The sequence below is a fragment of the Limanda limanda genome, chromosome 17 (genome assembly GCF_963576545.1).
Source record: "Limanda limanda chromosome 17, fLimLim1.1, whole genome shotgun sequence".
Classification (NCBI taxonomy): Eukaryota; Metazoa; Chordata; class Actinopteri; order Pleuronectiformes; family Pleuronectidae; genus Limanda; species Limanda limanda.
The window spans coordinates 3,319,370-3,337,921 of NC_083652.1; the positions used below are offsets into that span (position 1 = coordinate 3,319,370).

General features: G+C 41.8%; 1 protein-coding gene across 2 annotated transcripts; it reads left to right on the forward strand.

Annotated features, from left to right (window-relative positions):
- Window positions 1-3,870: 3,870 nt before the first annotated feature.
- Window positions 3,871-17,809, forward strand: LOC133022727 (zinc finger protein 646-like). 2 transcript variants are annotated; one of them, XM_061089611.1, is made up of 6 exons: window positions 3,871-4,063; window positions 6,062-6,318; window positions 7,373-7,619; window positions 12,507-12,704; window positions 12,816-12,998; window positions 15,281-17,809. In XM_061089611.1, the coding sequence occupies exons 1-6, from the start codon at window positions 3,929-3,931 to the stop codon at window positions 15,446-15,448; spliced, it is 1,188 nt and encodes a 395-aa protein (XP_060945594.1). In that variant the 5' UTR covers window positions 3,871-3,928; the 3' UTR covers window positions 15,449-17,809. The 2 variants fall into 2 exon arrangements, with proteins under 2 accessions (XP_060945594.1, XP_060945595.1); XM_061089612.1 differs by having other exon boundaries at window positions 12,819-12,998.
- The last annotated feature ends 743 nt before the right edge of the window (window positions 17,810-18,552 follow it).

The window sequence follows — 18,552 nt, forward strand, 5'->3', positions numbered from 1 at the left end:
ATATTGTGGCTTTCAAATTTTGTTCCTGATTGATCTGGCACCACCCATGATTATAGCAAGTGCAGTTTAATACTAAAGCTCCCAGAACTCTGGGGTCAATAACCACATGTTGGTCAGCGACTTTGACAGAAATACAGAATAGCGATTTATAACAGTGAGGTTCAGTTGATCGATTCCTGTGGATCGCTCCAAATCTGAATTTCCAACCCTGCAGCAAACAATTACAGTTACTTTAGAGAAATACTTACGGTATGTAAATACTATCGCCACTACACACACACACACGCAGTACTGTATTCTTCATCAGTGTCATCATCACCACAGCATTTTTCCTCCTGTACAACTAATAATATTTAAATGTCAGTCAGTCACTGCAGAACTACATGTGCCACCAGTTTTTTATTACCTATTATATTTTAAGCCAGTGTAACTGCCACTGTTCACTTTATTACTTGTAGACACTGTCATTTTTCTGATGGGGATTCCGACTGAATCAGAATCCAGATATCAAGTTTGCATGTTTACTACAAACTGTTGCCAAAGCTGTCTGTCATGCTGCAGGTGTTCCAGACAGCCATTTGTTTCTTTCCCTTCATGATACTATGAAAATCTCTTTGTAGAGACTTGAAATCTACTCAAATATGACGATTGCTATAATTCTTCACAATCATAATATATATTTTATGGCAATGCTGAGCAGATTTTGCAAACCGATCTACGATTATATATATATATATATTAAAGTTAGGATGAAAGTTGGGAATGAATGAATACCAGTGGAAGAGTTTAAAAAAAGAGTTCCAGACTTTGGGGATGCAGCTTTTTGTAGTACAGATCCTGGAGTCAGGATGTTGTTAGCTTAGCTTAGCATAAAGACGCAGCTGGACAACTTCTCTAAAGTTCAGTCAATAACAACTATATCAAATGAGTAAGCTGGATGTTTTTAGGGGAGTTATATTCTGGATCTGCTTCTTGATGAGCCACCGTTTATTTGTAGTGTTCCATATGTTCAACTATTTCTCTTGAGAAATTTGAAACAAAAGATTTGAGGAATGGTCAGTGTAGTGTGTTGTCAGTGTGTTGCAAAAGGATACACAGGATAAACACACATGAACTCTGACATACTCTTGAGTTCTGCATTTTTAGCTGTGATGAGCTGATTGAGCTTCAAACCCTTTAATTTGGCTGTTTCAACACAAACGAATGTCTACACACGTTTAACACACCATATGCCGTTATTGTCAGTAAATATGTAATTGAGCCTGTGAGGGACAATTCAGTGCGGCCTTTAACAAGTTCACGTTTCCACTCATAACAAAGGTATTTATAGGGGCCATCGCTCAATATGCCAGAGCTCAACCGTACAATGTTTTCATGTACTGTTTTGAATTATTTCCATGGAAATTGATGAAATGTAAACATGAAAATTAAACGCTCTATCTCCCAATCTCCTGGATTCGTCCAGATCTGTGCCAAAATGTAATTGGTCTTTCTCGGCCCACGTCCCATTCTTCCACAAAGTTTCAATGAAATCTGTTTAGTACTTTTTGTGTAATCTTGCTGAAAAAAAAAACAAAAAAAAAAACATCGGACAGGGTTGAAAACAACACTTGTCTGTGCAAAGTTGCAATTATTTTATGGCCAAAATGCACTTGTTTGTTAGATGTATACACTCAGTGTGTTTTGATGCGAAGCACTGAATGTTGAAGTTAATGTTTATTTTGAGAAATCTGCACAGGGTGTATTTAAGTCCAATTGTTCATTCACTGTTTCTTAGCCTCTAAAAAATGAACGAAAAATCTGATTTTAGTGAAAAAAATTATTTTCAAATAGTTTTTAGAAAAATAGAAATATATATCCTTATCACTAGAATGACTAAAAACCCCATTCACTTACATTTTAAGTGAGTAAGCCACTCACTTTAAATGTGATTCTGCCAGTGTTGTAAGTTATTTTCATTTACTCTTAATCAAGCTAAATATTTAACTGTGCTGGTAGATAAGCTAACCAAACACACCAGAATGTTACTCCACGTGTTTGACGGTGAGGAAGCAGTATTGAGCTGCCATAGTGAGCATCATACTTATAACTAATGAAGCTCGATTTGCTCCATTGCACAAACGTGTCACCAAGTGATTGTTTCCACTGTTATTCGCTTGTTCTTTTACAGGCTTTGTGCATTTACATATGAGGAATTAACACATTATTTTGTATGATTTTGCCCATTGTTGCCACTGTAAGTGAACATTTTTTTATACTGACATTTTTATTTTATTTGGACACAGTATTTGTGGTGTCACATGTTGTAAATGTACAGAATGTACTTACTATGTATTCGCAAGTCATTCAGCTTCTTACAAAGTCTCTTTGAGAGATCTGACACAAAATAAAAAAGTATGTGTTTGTAGATTATAATAATCGTGATATAGCACACTTCAAGTGTCATATTCAAAGTATTTACCTGGAATAATGATAGTTAAACAATAGTCTGTCACAGCTCACATGTTCACTCAGATTTATTTTACTTATGTTATGCACACGGGACTATATGTGATGATGATGTACAAATTAGTAGTATGTGTAAATAAAATGCATTTGCTTTGGCATGATGAAGTTGGTTTGGTTGTGTGGTGCTTTCCTCAGAGTATTATCAGGTCCAACAATCCGGCTGGAGTAACCTGTTGTTTTGACCCCTGTCCATCCCTCTTCCATGTCTTTTTTTTTAGCTCCATGGTCCATTAAAGTGTGGTGGGATGGTTAATCCTCCAACTGACGTGCATGGACCCAGGTTTTCGGTTCATGTGCGTCTACTTTTAAAGTGGATCAGGCCCCCTTCAGAAGGATCGCTGGGCATGGACACACAACTGCTGCAGGAGAGTCTGCTCTCTCCTAGAAATGCTTTGAGGGCATAGAGCCCCCTATAAGCCTCCCCTTCAGACACACACTCACACACATACACACAATAGAACAAAGTGGGAGGTGAATTAGCTGAAATTGTCCTGATTGTCCTCTATTAATTTTGGGGAAATACAATTCTGGTATGGTGAAACATGACTTAGTTTTAAATTGGTTGGCAATTCAAGACAGATTTGGTCTAGAACTACAGGAATCAAATCATCTAATTTTCTTTAATTGTTTTTAAATTTACTTTTTCGATCGTAGAAGTTCAAATTATGTGATGCCATTATTCTTAGAAAAATTCAGGGAATGCAACACACATTAAAACTATAGACTTCAACAAGGAGAAAAGACAGAAATATCCGTAAATGTTTTTTACGTGTCTGGTGTGGCATGTTAAAATTCTAGTTTTGCTGTTTGATCTTTTCTTGTTTTCTCAATTTTGACTGTGTTTCTTGAATAATAAATACTAACCCAAACCCTCTGTATAAATTTCATTCATAATACACTTGTACTTATACTTTCATTTCTATATTCACATTTTTAGATTTAATTCCTCATTGCTTTATTCACTGTATTCTATTATATTACATATATATTTTATTGTACTGTAATCTTGGAGAAAGCTGGCACAAGAATTTCAGACGAACTAATAAAGTCTTATCTTGCATGTGTTTTTCCAATCGGTTGTTGTTTTATATATATATATATATAAAATTAACATTATGTTATGTTATATATAAAATTAACAATGTTTTATACGAATAGAACATAATGTTAATTTTATCTGAACACATACCTATAAATAGTAAAGCCATACAAAAGGATCTTGCTGTGGTCTCTTTTTCTCAGCATGTACGTTGTCACACTCCGGTCCAGCAGGCGGCAGTAATTACCTGCATGCTTCGATATGTCCGCACGCAAAATGCTCATTTCACCGAAGCAATATTTTTCTTTTCGGAAGAAGATCCCGACAAAGCGGCCCTATTTCTTTTCATCCAGAAAAAGTCGAAGAACCTGAAAAGCGACGATGTACGCCCGAACAAACACCGGCAGCGCACATGGAGACTTCCAGGATCGAAACGGAGTAAATTATGTGACATCGACAGAGACCTTCGGTCACTGCTCTCAATTGTTCTGGAAAAAGGATCCGAACGACTCCGGAGTAAGAAAGCCAGCTGCCACCAGCCGTAGCTAGCTCACAGCTAGCTGCACCAGGCGGCTAACGGGGCTACATTTTTACTGAAAGTTGGGGGAATTATAACTTAAACGTGGCTGCTAAATTGGTTTAGCAACACCGGATTATTTCAAGCTACACGTTAGCCCTCGGAAGAGCTCATTTCTCTCTCTGCAAACAAGACCATCGTCACGCTGAGTGGCTCTTGGCCTAGTTGACTATTAGCTTCCGAGCTAAGTGGCTAATGCTCATGAGCTCCTACCCACTGTGTATCTATTACACCGGTTAAATGGTTTGGTGAAGTTTGCATTGGACATGTGCTGATGTCTGGAACTAGGAAAGATGTTTGGGCGAATGTGTTTTAATGAAGCCAAACATTACGGAGCCGATGCTATCACCAGGCAGCTCTGCTTAGCTAACAACAGAGCTCCGTGCAAACACGGCCAGCGGGGTTTCCTCCTCGCACAGCCGCGCGGAGAAACGCCGGCCGGGAGCCGTGGGGAGGTCAGCTCCTGCACCGCGGTCCAGGGGTTTTTATTGGAGCAGTGGGATCAGAGGTGCACACACTCGGCCTGCGATATTGTTAGCGAACAGCGCAAAGTAAACACGGGCAGGCTGTCCCACAGGAAGCGGCGGCGGAAGACGCCCCGCGGAGGACTTTGAAAGAGCTCTTTGTGATGCCAGACTGTGCGGTTCATTCATGGGGGCTCTCATCTGCACACACACACACCCACACGTCCAGCTACACCTCCTCGCATTTGTTTGTTTTTCTCCAGATTTGAATGTGAGCCACCTGACAGGCTACTTCTATATCGTCCACACGTGCAAGTCGAATTATTTTGATACAACTGTGTTCGCAGGGTGACGCGGACTCCCTGGGCAGTGGGCATCACTTTATTCAGGCCTGGCTCTAAAACCCTCGTTCTCCCTCCGTTATTTGTGTGTTTACTCCCACTCACTGCATCGCTGAAATGATCATTTAACATCAGGGATTTTAATTGTGTTATATGATCTAACTAGATAACATTTGTCAGTAATCTCAGCAATGGGAGATTATTCTGAGTCTGTGCATTGAAAGCCACACTTGAATTATAGGAGTAGTTCCTGTAGAGGATGCTGAGGGAGACAATAATGATCAGATTCCTTAAGAGAGAGAATTCCCCCCTTTGGTCATCTTCAAAGTGTGTTTCGATAATTTTAAATATTTTTCACTTACCTCATACCTACATCACTTTGGCAGAATGAATGCTGCAGGTTGTCATTTTCACAGGACACCCTAATTACCTGTGCGTACAGAACATAAGCCATATGTGTTTATTTCAGCTGTTCTTGTGTGCACTGTTCCGATATTGCAGGAGGCCGTAGGTCTCAGCCTTTTACTAAAATGCCAGTATCACTCAGATTGTGTGAAAGTTGCGTTGCTCTTCATCATTATCAGGTTGCTTCTGTATGCAACGTAAATGTTGTTCAATTGTTGAGTGGTTTTGTCTCACAGCAATTTTAGTTGGTTGACAAAGTCATGAAAATATAAACAACATAATACTTGATCCAACTTAAAGAGTTGTAACTTGATATGTCAGAGCTTTGGCAGGAAGAAGGTTGTGTTTGTTGACCTCAGGGTAACACATACTAGACTGCTGCTCCTCTGGATTTGTTTTTTGAATACACAGTGGGTATACAGCTGATTGAATTGTGCCTCCTGATGAAGCATAGTCCAATGACTGCTTGATAGTTTAGACATGTACGGACTGAGTTGCATTTGAACTTGCATCGCATTCAGCAGAATACTTAAAGAGAACAACATTTTTTTTGTCTGCCTTCTGCAATATTAATATAAATAGGGGTTGGACGACAAATTCAAAATCTCATACCACTTCTTAAATCAGAATTATTAGTTTCCAATCACTGCTTGCTGCATCTTTGCACAGATCAATGACGTGTTGATATTGTTCTCTGCTCTAAGCTGTCCCTTTTCTTCTCTCTCAGCCGAGTTCGACCATCAGTTGGTGTGATCAGCTCCCTTCGTCCTCAGCAGCCCTCACCGCCTCCAGTCTGTCTGCAGCGTCACTGACTACCTCCAGTCTTTCCCTGGACTCCAGAGCACCAGCCCCTGCAACGACAACTGTGCCAGATGACATGGAATCAGACGAGAGGCCATACACCTGTGACATGTGCACCTGCGCCTACAAGCACGCCAGCTCCCTGCTCAACCACAAGCTCACACACAAGACAGGAGACTTCAGGTAGGAACTAAGGACTCAAAAGCTGTTTTCAGACATGAACTTTGGAAAATGTCTGAATAGTTAGGTATGGACATTCTCTGGACTTTGCCTTTCACATATGGACACTGCTGCCAGAGACTAAGTCAGATGGGTTCACAAAAACAGTAATGGGGCAGACACCCAGGGAGTCATGCATAGTTCCCCAAGTAGTCTTCCCCCACAGCGCTGGGCCTCAGGGACCACGGAAAGCTCCACTGCCCGAGCCAGACGGCTCACAGCCTGGCCACAGTGTCACCAAGCCCGGGGGCAGACTCCCAGGGAGCAATGCACAGCTCCACTAAGTCCGCTATATATTTTATACATTTTTTGCAGGGTCTGTCAATAATTTACAGCTCCTCTGTGTCTGTCATTTGTTCCCCGCCATCTCCTTCGGCATTCTGTCCATACATTGTCTAAATTTACAAATTCTGATATTTTTACCCTGTCTGAGATTACACATGTGTCTGATGACACTGTTTGCGTGTGAGTGTGTGTATGTATGGTTGTCTGGGTTTCAGAGAGAGAGAAGTGAGCAGCAGAGTGTCTGTTACCTTTCCTTCAAGTTCTGTAACTCTCATACAGCAGCTGCACAATTCTTTAATAGTGAGCAGCAGAGTGTCTGTTACCTTTCCTTCAAGTTCTGTAACTCTCATACAGCAGCTGCACAATTCTTTAATAGTAATCTACTGCCAGTGATAAATTGGGCCCCAGGGCAAACGTGATGACTAAAAGCGGTTTCCACTATACTAGCATTTCGTTGACAGGCACCACAAAATTGGACAGAGATGGAACGATAATTTATGCAGGAAAAAATATGAATATACGGAGTTAAATGCATGTCTGAAAGCAGCTGTAGATAATCCAAATGAGAATTTTCTGCCCTCCAGCTTCCTTTTGTTTGGAGTTGATTTGAGTCAATAAATCTGTGTTGTCTCAAAAGACACAGAACTCCAACCACCTCACTGTAAACCGAGAGCATAAGTTGAATGCCTGAAATGATTTAACATCTGTTCATCTTTTCTTCTCCAAACTTCAGATGTGATTTTTGCAGCAAGCCCTACACCAACTACATGTCCCTACGCAACCATATGCGAATTCACGGTCAGAAGCGCTACATGTGCGACTTGTGCGGGAAGGCCTTCCGTTTGGCCCGGTACCTCCGTAACCACCAGAGGATCCACGATGACGGACCCAACCGCTTTGATTGTCCCTCTTGCTGTAAGAGCTACAGGACCATGCTGGAGCTGGCCCAGCATCGCTGCACCTCTGCTTCAACTAGCCAGGTGGGTGTGTGTGAGAAGGTGCATGGAAAGGAGAGCATGATGCTTGGATGATGAGTGTGTTGGGCTGCGTAAATATTGCTCATGTCCGAATTCTAGGACAGCTTATTTTTATTAAACCATGCGAGAGCTTTCGTATTTTCTATCTCGATCAAATGTGATATTTGATTACAGGTTTTGTTATGCTACATAAATGCTTCCTTAATGCGATCGATACAAAGTTTATGAATTCTTCTAGCAGAAAAGATGAACAAAATCTTTGCTTATAGCCTGATCAACCGTTCCTCTAGGACCTATCTGTCCTCTGCTCTTCTTTTATTTCACTCTTCTATCAAGATGTTATTTTCATTCTACTTAAGACAGCCTTAAGTTGGCATCTAGATGGATAAGCTTAGTGTTAAATCTTTTCACACTACACATACATGTTTAAGGGACATATGTTTTTAGATTACACATTAACCGACCAAAGGACTTCATATTGAGGCTCAAACACTGACCACACTTTTACCGGATTGCAGGCTTATTTGTTTGTTGGTTCTCCTTTGCTCAAGATAGCATCATTCAGTTGTGGTTGTGTCTAGGGGCCCTTTCTCTTGGCTTCACTCCACAGACTGAAAGAGCAACACAAAGGGAGTTGTGGTGTTTTTTTCCGTCAAGGCAACATCTTTTTAAACAGCTGTAGTTATATTCTGTATACTGTATGAACACTGTCTTTTGCACCAGAGGAAATGCTTTGTTTGTCTGGGGCTATTTTCAGTGAAGGACTAATGCACAGTAAGAAATGTATACTAGGACCCTAGACTAATCCATTTTCTGTAAGAATAGTTTTTCTAATTATCAAAAGTAATTAATTGTAACAGTAACTTGCTCAAAATCCCAAGCACGTTAATTCCATGTATTGGTGTTGTGATGCACAACATACACTTCTTTACGTGATGTTTCTACCGGAGCAGTGTTTAGATACAGCATGTTTTATTTCGGTTTGTCACTCTTCAGATGCAGATTTAGAATATTAATACCAAATATCTTGATTATATCGCCTATTTCCTTCCCCAATTTTGAGTGTCCAGTTCCAGTTCCTACCCTGCAGCTCTTGTCACTGTTAACTCTGTAGTTGGCCTGAGCACAGTGTCAACAGGCACCAGCTCCTGCCAGCAAAGAGCTTCAGCAGGAGGGCCTGATATCTGCCACGCAACCTTTCCCACTTCTACCTCCCTCCCTGACATCCCACAAGCGGTCCGTACTGGAAAAAGGAAAACCAAAAAGATCTCTGTTCACACAAGCGTTAAGCTCCGTATTGGTTTTAATCCCTGTCCCTGACCTGAAAATGCATCTCACATAACACCCACATACAATGGGGATGTGCCTGCAGGTGTACACAGGAAGGCATGCATGGCACGCCCCACCCAATTCCCATTGGACACCGGAATTTTAGCAGAATAATGCTTGTTAGCAGTTGTTGCAGCAGGGTTTAAAGACATCTGTTTTAGCGGCTCTAAAATGTATGGATTCCATGCGTATCCATAGTAGAGAAGATGTGTTTTTAAAAAGCTCTACATTGGGCGGGCTCTATATTCTCCAGTAAAGACATGTTACCGGTGTAGTAGAGGAGGTCTGGGGATTTTGTGTTTCGGCCAAGAGGTGATACAAGTGCTGTGTGGTTGCTTCTTAAGAAGCAGCTGCAGGATTTGAATCTTTCAATGTTGGGGTGGACATTAGGCAGCTCTAATATCTGCTTGTTCTGCTTGACAATAGTGTTAGCTGTTAAACATCATGCAACCTACAAGAAAGAACTAGGAGCATTTGAAAGTTAAATCCTACATCCAGAATAATCCACTTTGAGTACTACTAGGGATGCACAATATTAGTAAAACATTCGATAAACTTGTTTAATATTGCAATGACGATATGACAGCACGGCCACAGCGCCACAATGTCCGGGGCAGACACCAGGGATTCATGCACAGCTCCACTAAGTCTACTTACAGTGTTAATTTGGGGTCTTTTCATACTTTATTTACAGTTTTGGGCAGCTCTGTCTGTAAGTAACTGGTAAATGCTCCTCTCTATGACTCTACCAACCACGCCGCCATCTCCTCCAGGTTAACAATAACTATAAACACCAGGAACATAACATGTATAGAACCTAAATCTGAATTCATCAGTTTTTATAAAGATCAGCTCCCAGTGTGAGTGTTAGGAAAAGAACAGAGGACCAGAATCTCTTGACCTGCGGAGTAATGCGCCTTGATGCTGCCCAGGGGGGCCATCGTGTGTGTGTGTGAGCACACAGCGGATAGCGGTATCTAAGTTACCGTACCTAAAACTGGTCATCTCCTCTGACCTCACCTACAGGGCGCCTCCATCCACAGTGCTGCTGCTTCCTTCTTGGTTTTGGCTCGACCATGAGTGAAAACTCTAAAGACTGTTGTGTGTATGAAAATACCTGGAGATCAGCAGTTTCAGAAACTTTAAACAAGCCCGTATGAGACAGTCAATCACGCAAGTCACTGAGTTCACATTTTCGAACCAGCAGTAAAAGGCTGCTACATGATTGGACGATTACACAAAGAAGCAGGTTTAAACCAATGTTTCTAATAAAGTGCTTGGAGCGCGCCAAAGATAAATCACAGTAGAATGACTTACAGCAGTGCTTGTTGTGTAGAGGATAAACAGTGTAAAACCTGACTTATGTGGAAGATAATCTGTATCCTTAATTGTTCTTGACAAATAAGTAACAGCAGTGCTGTTTTTACACTAGGAAATACTTTTCTTTTTTTTACATTTTTTTGTTTTCTAATTAAATTTAAGTTGTAGTGCTTCTGTGGTAACCTTGATGTGGTCCACTTTTGGGGAGTGTGAGTGCATATGCATGTATGGAAAGGTGTGTTTGGCATTATTTGCTTTGATGAAATGTGCATGTGACATTTTGTAGCCAATTTTTTATGGACACTCTTTCTCCAGCTACAGTTGTTTACAAGCAGCCTGCTTGGCAGAGCGTGTCTCAGAGTTAGACCAGGGTCAGGCTAGTGCAGGCAAAGGATCAGGGTTAAGATATGAGAAGATAGATTAATTTCAGTTGATTTTCCTCACAAGTATAGTAATCGAATTATGTGTGTCTGTGTGTGTGCGTGCACTTGTGTCTGTTTGTGCGTGGGGTTGGTTCATAAGAACCGGTTCAACTGCCCGTCCTGCTTTAAGAGCTACCGAACCATGCTGGACCTGGCCCAGCACCGCTGCAGCGCCGCGGCCAAAAACCAGGTTGGTGTGAGCATGAGCGAGCGAGCGTGCGTGCGTGTGTGTGTGTGTGTCGTGCGTGTTTTGTGTGAGGCAGAGTCAGTTGTTTGAGGTTTAGCAGTGAGGAAGGGCCAACTTGGACAAGTTTGGGATGTGGTGGTCACATAGAAAATTGGATTAACTGGGGAACAGTTGATTGCACCTGCCATGCAACCGTTTTCAAACCTCTTTTCCAACATGGCTGTGCAACATGAAATCATTATGACAAATTTTCAAACTTTTTGTTTCAGTGTCACTACAGTGATGGCAAACACTGACGGTCATGACTGATCACTGTTGTCCAACCATCTGAAATTCCATGCACATACATTTGGAAGTTATTAAAGCTCATCAGAATTAGGAAATGTTACATCCCTTAAAGGTGGGTCTCATTTTTTACCACCAGGATGGAAGCCACAATAGCAACAATCTTGTATTGTGATTTTATTTTAGTAGTTATGGTCATTTTTTTTTTTACATTTTAAAACATTACACCATGAGGAAAGGTCAAATATTCCATTTCAAGAGATTGCGCAGTATATCATGAGTCACAATTCCTAACACAATGCATAGCTCATTTTTGGCAAAAAGGCCCCTCAGGGGGTAATTTGAACAGAATGTAACTTGTCAAGAAAAAACCGTACATACATATTAGAAAAGAAATAGAACCCCAGCAAATTACATTTTTACATCCTTCTATGGGAACTATGGGTAACAACATGTTTGGCCTGACTAACACAAACAAATAAAACAACAGAAAGGCAAATTATATATTAGGTTTTACTTATCATGCTGAAATCACAAAGCGTTTTTGAGATTTACAGTTAAAAATGACTCATTGATTGTTTAATGCGTGGTAAAAGGACTCCCTACTTCTACTTGTCCTGCTGAAAGGCAGTCCCAGATAACTACAGCGGCACATTGTTTTATTTTCTCTTCCAAGTCAGTGTTCCTCTCATTTCATTTAATATCTCCCATTGTCTTACGGGGCTCCCAAATTCTAAACATCTCCCGACATGAATGATGGTCTGAACTACGTCCAAAGTTGTAGAGAAAACAACCCCCACTGAATTTCCTACAAGCATGAATTTCCAAGTGTGAAACCTTAGATGTTTCCTGTAGCTCTAAACCTTCAGGAAAAAGCTCAGTTAATAGAAGGTTAGGTTAAACCTGCTTAGAAATAGTTTTATTCTTTCTTTCAGGGACAGGTAGACAGGGCAAGCATCTTCTGTAGTTGTCATGGTTACAGAATAAGCTATGGTTAGTAGATGTGGTCATTTGGTAAATATTTGTGAGTTTATTTGTGTGTGTATGCGTGTACAATTTGATCACTCCATCCCGTCATATTAATAGTTTCAAAGAAGTGAGGGTAGTGATAATGAGCCTGAAACACGAACCTCAGACATTTGCAGTGAACAAAACAGGAGATTGAAGGATCGGAGGAGTACTGTGGAGGAAAACAACAGGTCATCACATTCATCTGTCATGTCTCCTCCGCGCTATCAGATGTCTGTGTGTGTATTTCTGCTATGAATGTTGCACAAAGCTGTGTGTAAAACTGTTAACATCCCTCTTCCTCCTGTCTTTCGCTCTTCACCCTGTCCCCCCATCCAGTCTGGCAGTCGCAGGTCCAATTTCCCCGCCACTCCTCGCCGTCAGCAGCAGCGGCAGAACAATGCTAACGCCATGATGCAACAGCAGCATGGAGGACACGGCCGGCAGGACTCTCTTCCCTCCCACTGTGTGTCACCAATGTCTCAGGGCGGGCAAGGCGGCAACGTGGCCAGCCAGTCCATACCCGACCCCCACCAGGTAAGGAGGAGCCATCTGGTCACATGGGCAACACTAGCACTGAAGAATCATTACCAGCTGTATGATATTTGCAGTCACTTTGAGAGGGTGTGTCGATCTGTGTGTTCCCAGCAGGGCCGTCCCAGTTCAGTGTCCTCCCAGAGCAGCCAGCAGAGCATGAGGAGCTCGTCCTCCAACAAACACGTCTCCTCCTCCAGCGCTGCCCCATCCTCCTCTTACTCCCTGCTCCAGCCCCTGGTGCCTGAGGTAAAGGAGATGAGCTTGGGATACACTAGGCTGAGCGCCAACCCTATGGTAGGAGAGAGACCCGCCACACACCCGCCACCCACTGTCTGCTGGCTAGCTGCCTTCTCCCTGTCTGCCTACTAACATCAGGAGAGAGAGGGACTAATGTTTCAGTGCTGTCTGTGTCCACTGGGACTCTGTCCTCCAGCTAACCCTTCTTCAGAAAACTGCTTTGTTCCTTAGGGAGGCCTGGTGGACACAGCACTCAATCTCTGGGTTTTGGTCTGTTGTTTTTTAAATTCAAAGCATTTTGAGCAGAATGCCTCCAGGTTTTTTTGGGGGAAGTTCAAAAAGAGCAATAGAGTGGGGTCCGCTGTGCGTAGACATTCAAGATTCAAGATTTTTATTGTCAAATGCACAGGGATAACATGAAGCAGTCGCTGGCATTGAAATACTTGGGTCACAGGCTCTTTTTAAGCAATGCTCAGTAGTTGCAACCAAAAAAAATTAAAATAGAAATAGTATAAAATAGAATATCAATAAAATAGAATAAAATAGAATATCAAAAATTTAAAATAGAAAATAAAATATATATATCTAAATATATATCTACATTCTAGTGTAGGTGGGCATCATTTATGTGCGACATACATTGAAACTAGCCAATAATCAAGTGCAACAAATGCATCTCATTATTTTAAATCCCCTGTTCCCTGATCAAATTGTTTGGCAAAAACAATTTGCTCATCACAATTTAAGTTTCAGCTTTTCACTTGGATAAGCAGGGAAATGCTGCAGTCAAGTTCAGGAGAGCAGCGCTTCAACAGAAACAGGCTGGAAAAAACACAGCTAAGCTAATCTTTCAGAAGCCTAAAACTAACATCAGCTAATGTCAGGTTTGTTCTTGTGTTGCTGGAAGTAATACCATAGTGATATAATAGTGGCCATCGAATTGACTAAATTAACCAATACATTAATTTTCTCCACTTAAATGGAAAGAGAACCAGCCACTGAATGGTCACAACACTGACGTCAGACACATTCCTGTCAACTAACCAATCAGTGACAGGGAGACTCTGTCCATGTAGGTGATGACAACAGGACGTATGTTTGTCATACAAATCTAAATTGGAAAGTTAACCCAATTAACTGGATCAAATGTAACAAAGACATGAAGCTTGGTTCAAACCTTGGTCTGAACTTTCAGGTGAGAAACTCTATGATCCTAAAAAAGTGTAGAACTAAGAAGAAAAAGGGCATGACTGAGGATAGAGCTCGAACATGTTCTCCAACATTTCTCTGATTGGCCAAAAAATAAAACCAGCAGACTAAAATCCACTTGATGAGGTCATTCCTTACGTTGGGCTCTAAACTGTTGATGGACCCTGGCGGTAGGAAGCTCTCTACCTCTACTAACCGCGGGCTGTGCTGCTAGCGTAGATCTTTCTTTCACTCTTTCACACTAATCATTCCCTCGGCTTGTGTTGCACATCTCAATGTTGTGTGTGTGGGGCTGCACATGTTTCACTTTTCACAACATTTGACTCTTTGTCATTCACATTGTCTTCTATGGTTTAACACTCAATACGCATCATGGTAACTTTCATAATTGTGTTCTACAGATACTTTTGTAAGTGTAAATAAATGTCTATGGTGATGTAGAGTTATCTGAAAGGTAAATAGGATTGTGTTGTTTTATCAGTGTTTCACCCTTGATTTTAGATATCAGTCATTTTATATGAGGAATCTGTCCAATCCATGTCTTGAACTGAAAAAAATGTATTCAAAGTTAGAAAGTCCAACCCCATTTGACAAACAGCAAAATAATATAGGTCTGTGTAAAGAAAGTATTGTCTGCATCACAACTTTGAAATGAAGCTATTTATAAATTGTTGAACAAAATAAAGTGTAAAATCTATGTTGAAACAAAGATTTGACAGCTGTCAGAGCTCTAGTAGTGCTTCAGATAAATCCACAATATTCACTGTAGCCTCCTGCAAAGTAGTAAAAGTGCATTCCTTTACATTCAATGCACATTAACCGTCATACCATTGTTTCTGGGTAGTGCAGACAGTCTTAGACGATTATTGTGCAAGTTCACCTTCAGATTTGTCTGATAACCTGTTCAACATTTAAACCATCTTCATTTCCTCCTGTGTAAATGTGCAGACAACAATCCTGAACATTTAATTTTCCAAGTTTTTCTGAACTCATCTTAACCTCATTCATCCAAACTTCACTAGGTTTGTTAGTTTATCTTATTTCCTCTGAAAAGACACAGCACTGACTGTTTTCTTTTTTCTTTCCTTCTTACCTTCCCTCCCTCCCTCCCCCACCTCCCTCTCCCACAGCCGAAGCACCAGGACACTTTCTCTCTGGCCCCCCAGCGGCCCCTCACCACCATCAACCCCATTGGCCACTCCCTCCATCCGAACGGAGCGCCCACGCTCAAGCCTTCCCCCGTGCCACGCACCATCCAGGCCATGCCCTGGGAGCAGCGCTCCCTCTACAATCAATGAGACCTCCACCCCTCCCCATCCCCTTCACTTCGCATCTGCCACCCCCCCCTCTTCGTCCCCACCCATTTCGGATCCAGCATCAAGGACGGAGGACTCCAGAGGCGCCCCCCCTCCACCTCGCCCCTCCTTTTGGAACGTTATGTTTGGGATCAGGGACGGGCACTATTGAGAACTAGTTAAGATTGATTACCAAGTAGTTAGGTTAAAAATGTGTTGCCTTGACCCTTATGTATGATCTATGCCATGTACTGGATATAAGTTAAAATGTCCCCTAATCTGTCCTCTCACCGAGAATTTATCCTCCCCCCCCAACTCTAGTTATGAAAATATCTATCCTCCCCATTATGAATAGTGTCTCTCCTCACCCCCCACTCTCCTTATCCATATGTTAAAAGAAACAAGAGGCTATTTTTTATCAACAGTGTGTCCCAAGCCCTGAACCCTGAAGTTGTCAAAGTAAATGTGACAAAAAATTCTCCATTTCAGTTTGATATGTTTCCGAACATAAAACCCAACTTTTTGCTAAAGGAGGCTTCTGGAAAGTAAAGGGAAAGGGGGAAACAAACTTTTTTTTAAACGTACCCCTTCAACATGCTCCAGAATGAACTTTGTGTATATTGTGCGTTAGGAGGTTTCATGGCTATTTCAAAAAGTCGTTTCCGTTCTGTTCGACGTTACAGCACCCACACCTCTCATCTCTGAGCACCAGGCAACAGCGAGGACCACAACTATTGTTCAGCAAAGCATTTTGGGAAAAGTGCAGGTTGTGCAGTTGGGCTTCTGTGTTGTGAAGTGAACTGAAGCCCCGCTGTCGGAAAAGGACGTGTTCACTGCGCAGCCGCAGCCACAGAATAAGGACAGTGTGGTGCGGTGACCTTCTTTCAACACACAGCTGAGAGTTCACTTTTCCTAAATGTGCACCTGAGTGGTGGCGCGCTGTTCGTGTAGTTTCACTGACTGTTGGCTGGGAATCAAATCTAGAAGAAACAGTACAGGTCTCCATCCTTTCTGTTCCAAACTCACCGTTAACATGTGTTCCTTTCACTTTAAAGCACTTGAAGACAAGTGCTGTTTAATTATTACTGTTACTGTCTCTGCCACCCATCCCCTCCCTCTTGTCTGGAGCTGTGTGTAACATTGCCTTACAGCCACCCCTCATCACAACTCACTGACATGATCTTCGGCAGGGAAGTCTCGGTGTGGAAATTTTCCCATTGGGTAATAAAATCATGCAAACACTGGTGTTACTGGTTACACCGGACATTTAACAAGAAATGAGGCGTGTTTGCTCGGTGTGTACAGCTGAGTGAGATCTGTAACGTCACAGATCTCTGCAGGCAGCCTCAGTCTTCTGCTTGCACATGAAGTTGTGTGCAGTTTTAAATTATCTAGACTGTGGCCGTCCTCATGTCGTTGTTACTTAATCTGACTAAAAGATCTTGAAGAAAAATCCAACGTTTTATTTAACTTCTAACACCAAATCTTTACAATCCCTGTTGTCAGCTCTCTTCAAGTTCTCTGCGTTGTGACTCTTCTGTAGAGCGAGACGTCGTGACCTGAACCTGACGAGACACAAGACCTGTCGGCTTTGTAGCTACTCCGTCGGCTCGGACAGCAAAATGCAGAGTCACGCTCTACGGAGCACACACTTTCACTTATTAACTGCACCGTCACACTAAGTATTGATAATTAGTGACGTGGGAGCTTCCACATGCACAAAAAAAATGAATTAGTAATGGCCACTGAGGGAGTTGTGTATTCGGTATGTGCCTGAACACCGTGTAACCAGTAACACCGATGACCACGGCAGCCCTAATCGCTGGTGACCTGGCAGCAGAACTGGTGCCTGGTTTGTTTCCGCACCATGGCTGTCAGTGGAAGCTACAGTGGTGAACGGGACAGAATGTTGGCAGCTCTGGACATCACTCCCTCCCTCACCCCAGCCTCACCCCTGCTCCGACTTGTCCTCCAGTGTTGCTTTTCTTGTAGAGAACGTCATGCCTGCATCTCACTGTTCCTGGTATGGGTTTAGTTCACACCTACCTGCAGGGTGTTTCAATAAGCAGCCAGTCGTAGTTGGCCGGATGAATCCAAATTCACCCTAAAGTGTTTTGTAAACGGTTGTTTTGATGAATAACAGTTTAAACATGGATCCCATAGGTAGTTCTGTTAGGTTTTGCTTGCTAACACGGTGCTCATTGAAATACCCACAATTCTACTGACATTGTATTTTCTCTTTTAAAAGTTGTTTCTATTTTTATTCATGACATGTTTTCATTGTTGCTTTTCTCTCTCCTTGTAAAGTGTCTTTGAGTATTTAGAAAAGTGCTATACAAATAAAATGTTTTATCATTATCTCCACCAGTGCTGCTTGTCCCCAACTTACAGTCATAAGGGCTGCAACTAATGATTCATTTTGTATTTATTAATTGGATGATTATTACCTGCATTGGTTTAGCCCACAACGTGACAAAGTGGTGAGATATCCACTGTTGATCTTTTCGTTGAATTAGAACAAGTGTCCAAAACTGCAAAAATATTCAGTTTTCTATCCTCTAGAAGAAATGATTGAATATTGAGAGTTGCTACTAATCACAGACACAATGTGATGAATCAAATCGCTTCACTTCCTGAGGAGCAAAGAGCCAAACATGGTTATTCTGAATGTCGGTGTGATGCTTTATGAACCATCAGGTAAACTAGAATGGCGCAGACCACTGCGAAGATGTACACCCCCCCCCCCCCCCCCCCAATTGCACATACCAAATTGCACACACTCTATGTCTAACTAATATAAAGGTTCTCCTCTGAGCACATCCTTCCATCAGGTGTTGTGTTTTTTGCGTAATCCTTTCAACTGACAACAGATACTGACGTCACCACAAGGTTCATTCAGTCAGACATTCAGGTGTTAAACAGGCAATGTAAACTCTCAGCTGACTCTGGTTTGACTCCCTCTCTACTTAATCAGATAATCATTTAGACATCAGAAATCTATGTATTGATTACTAAATCAAAGACCTTCATTGCCTTCATGTTAAGAAGCTGGAAGCAAGAAAATTTGTTTTGAGTTTTGTGCTTACAAAAAGTTACATTATTTAACA

Excerpts from the sequence above, each read along its gene's own strand:
- LOC133022727 (XM_061089611.1), top strand. The coding sequence starts at position 3,929 with ATGTACGCCCGAACAAACACCGGCAGCGCACATGGAGACTTCCAGGAT. Across the intron at positions 4,064-6,061 it reads AGGATCCGAACGACTCCGGA|CCGAGTTCGACCATCAGTTG; the intron begins GTAAGAAAGCCA and ends CTTCTCTCTCAG. Across the intron at positions 7,620-12,506 it reads CCTCTGCTTCAACTAGCCAG|TCTGGCAGTCGCAGGTCCAA; the intron begins GTGGGTGTGTGT and ends CCCCCCATCCAG.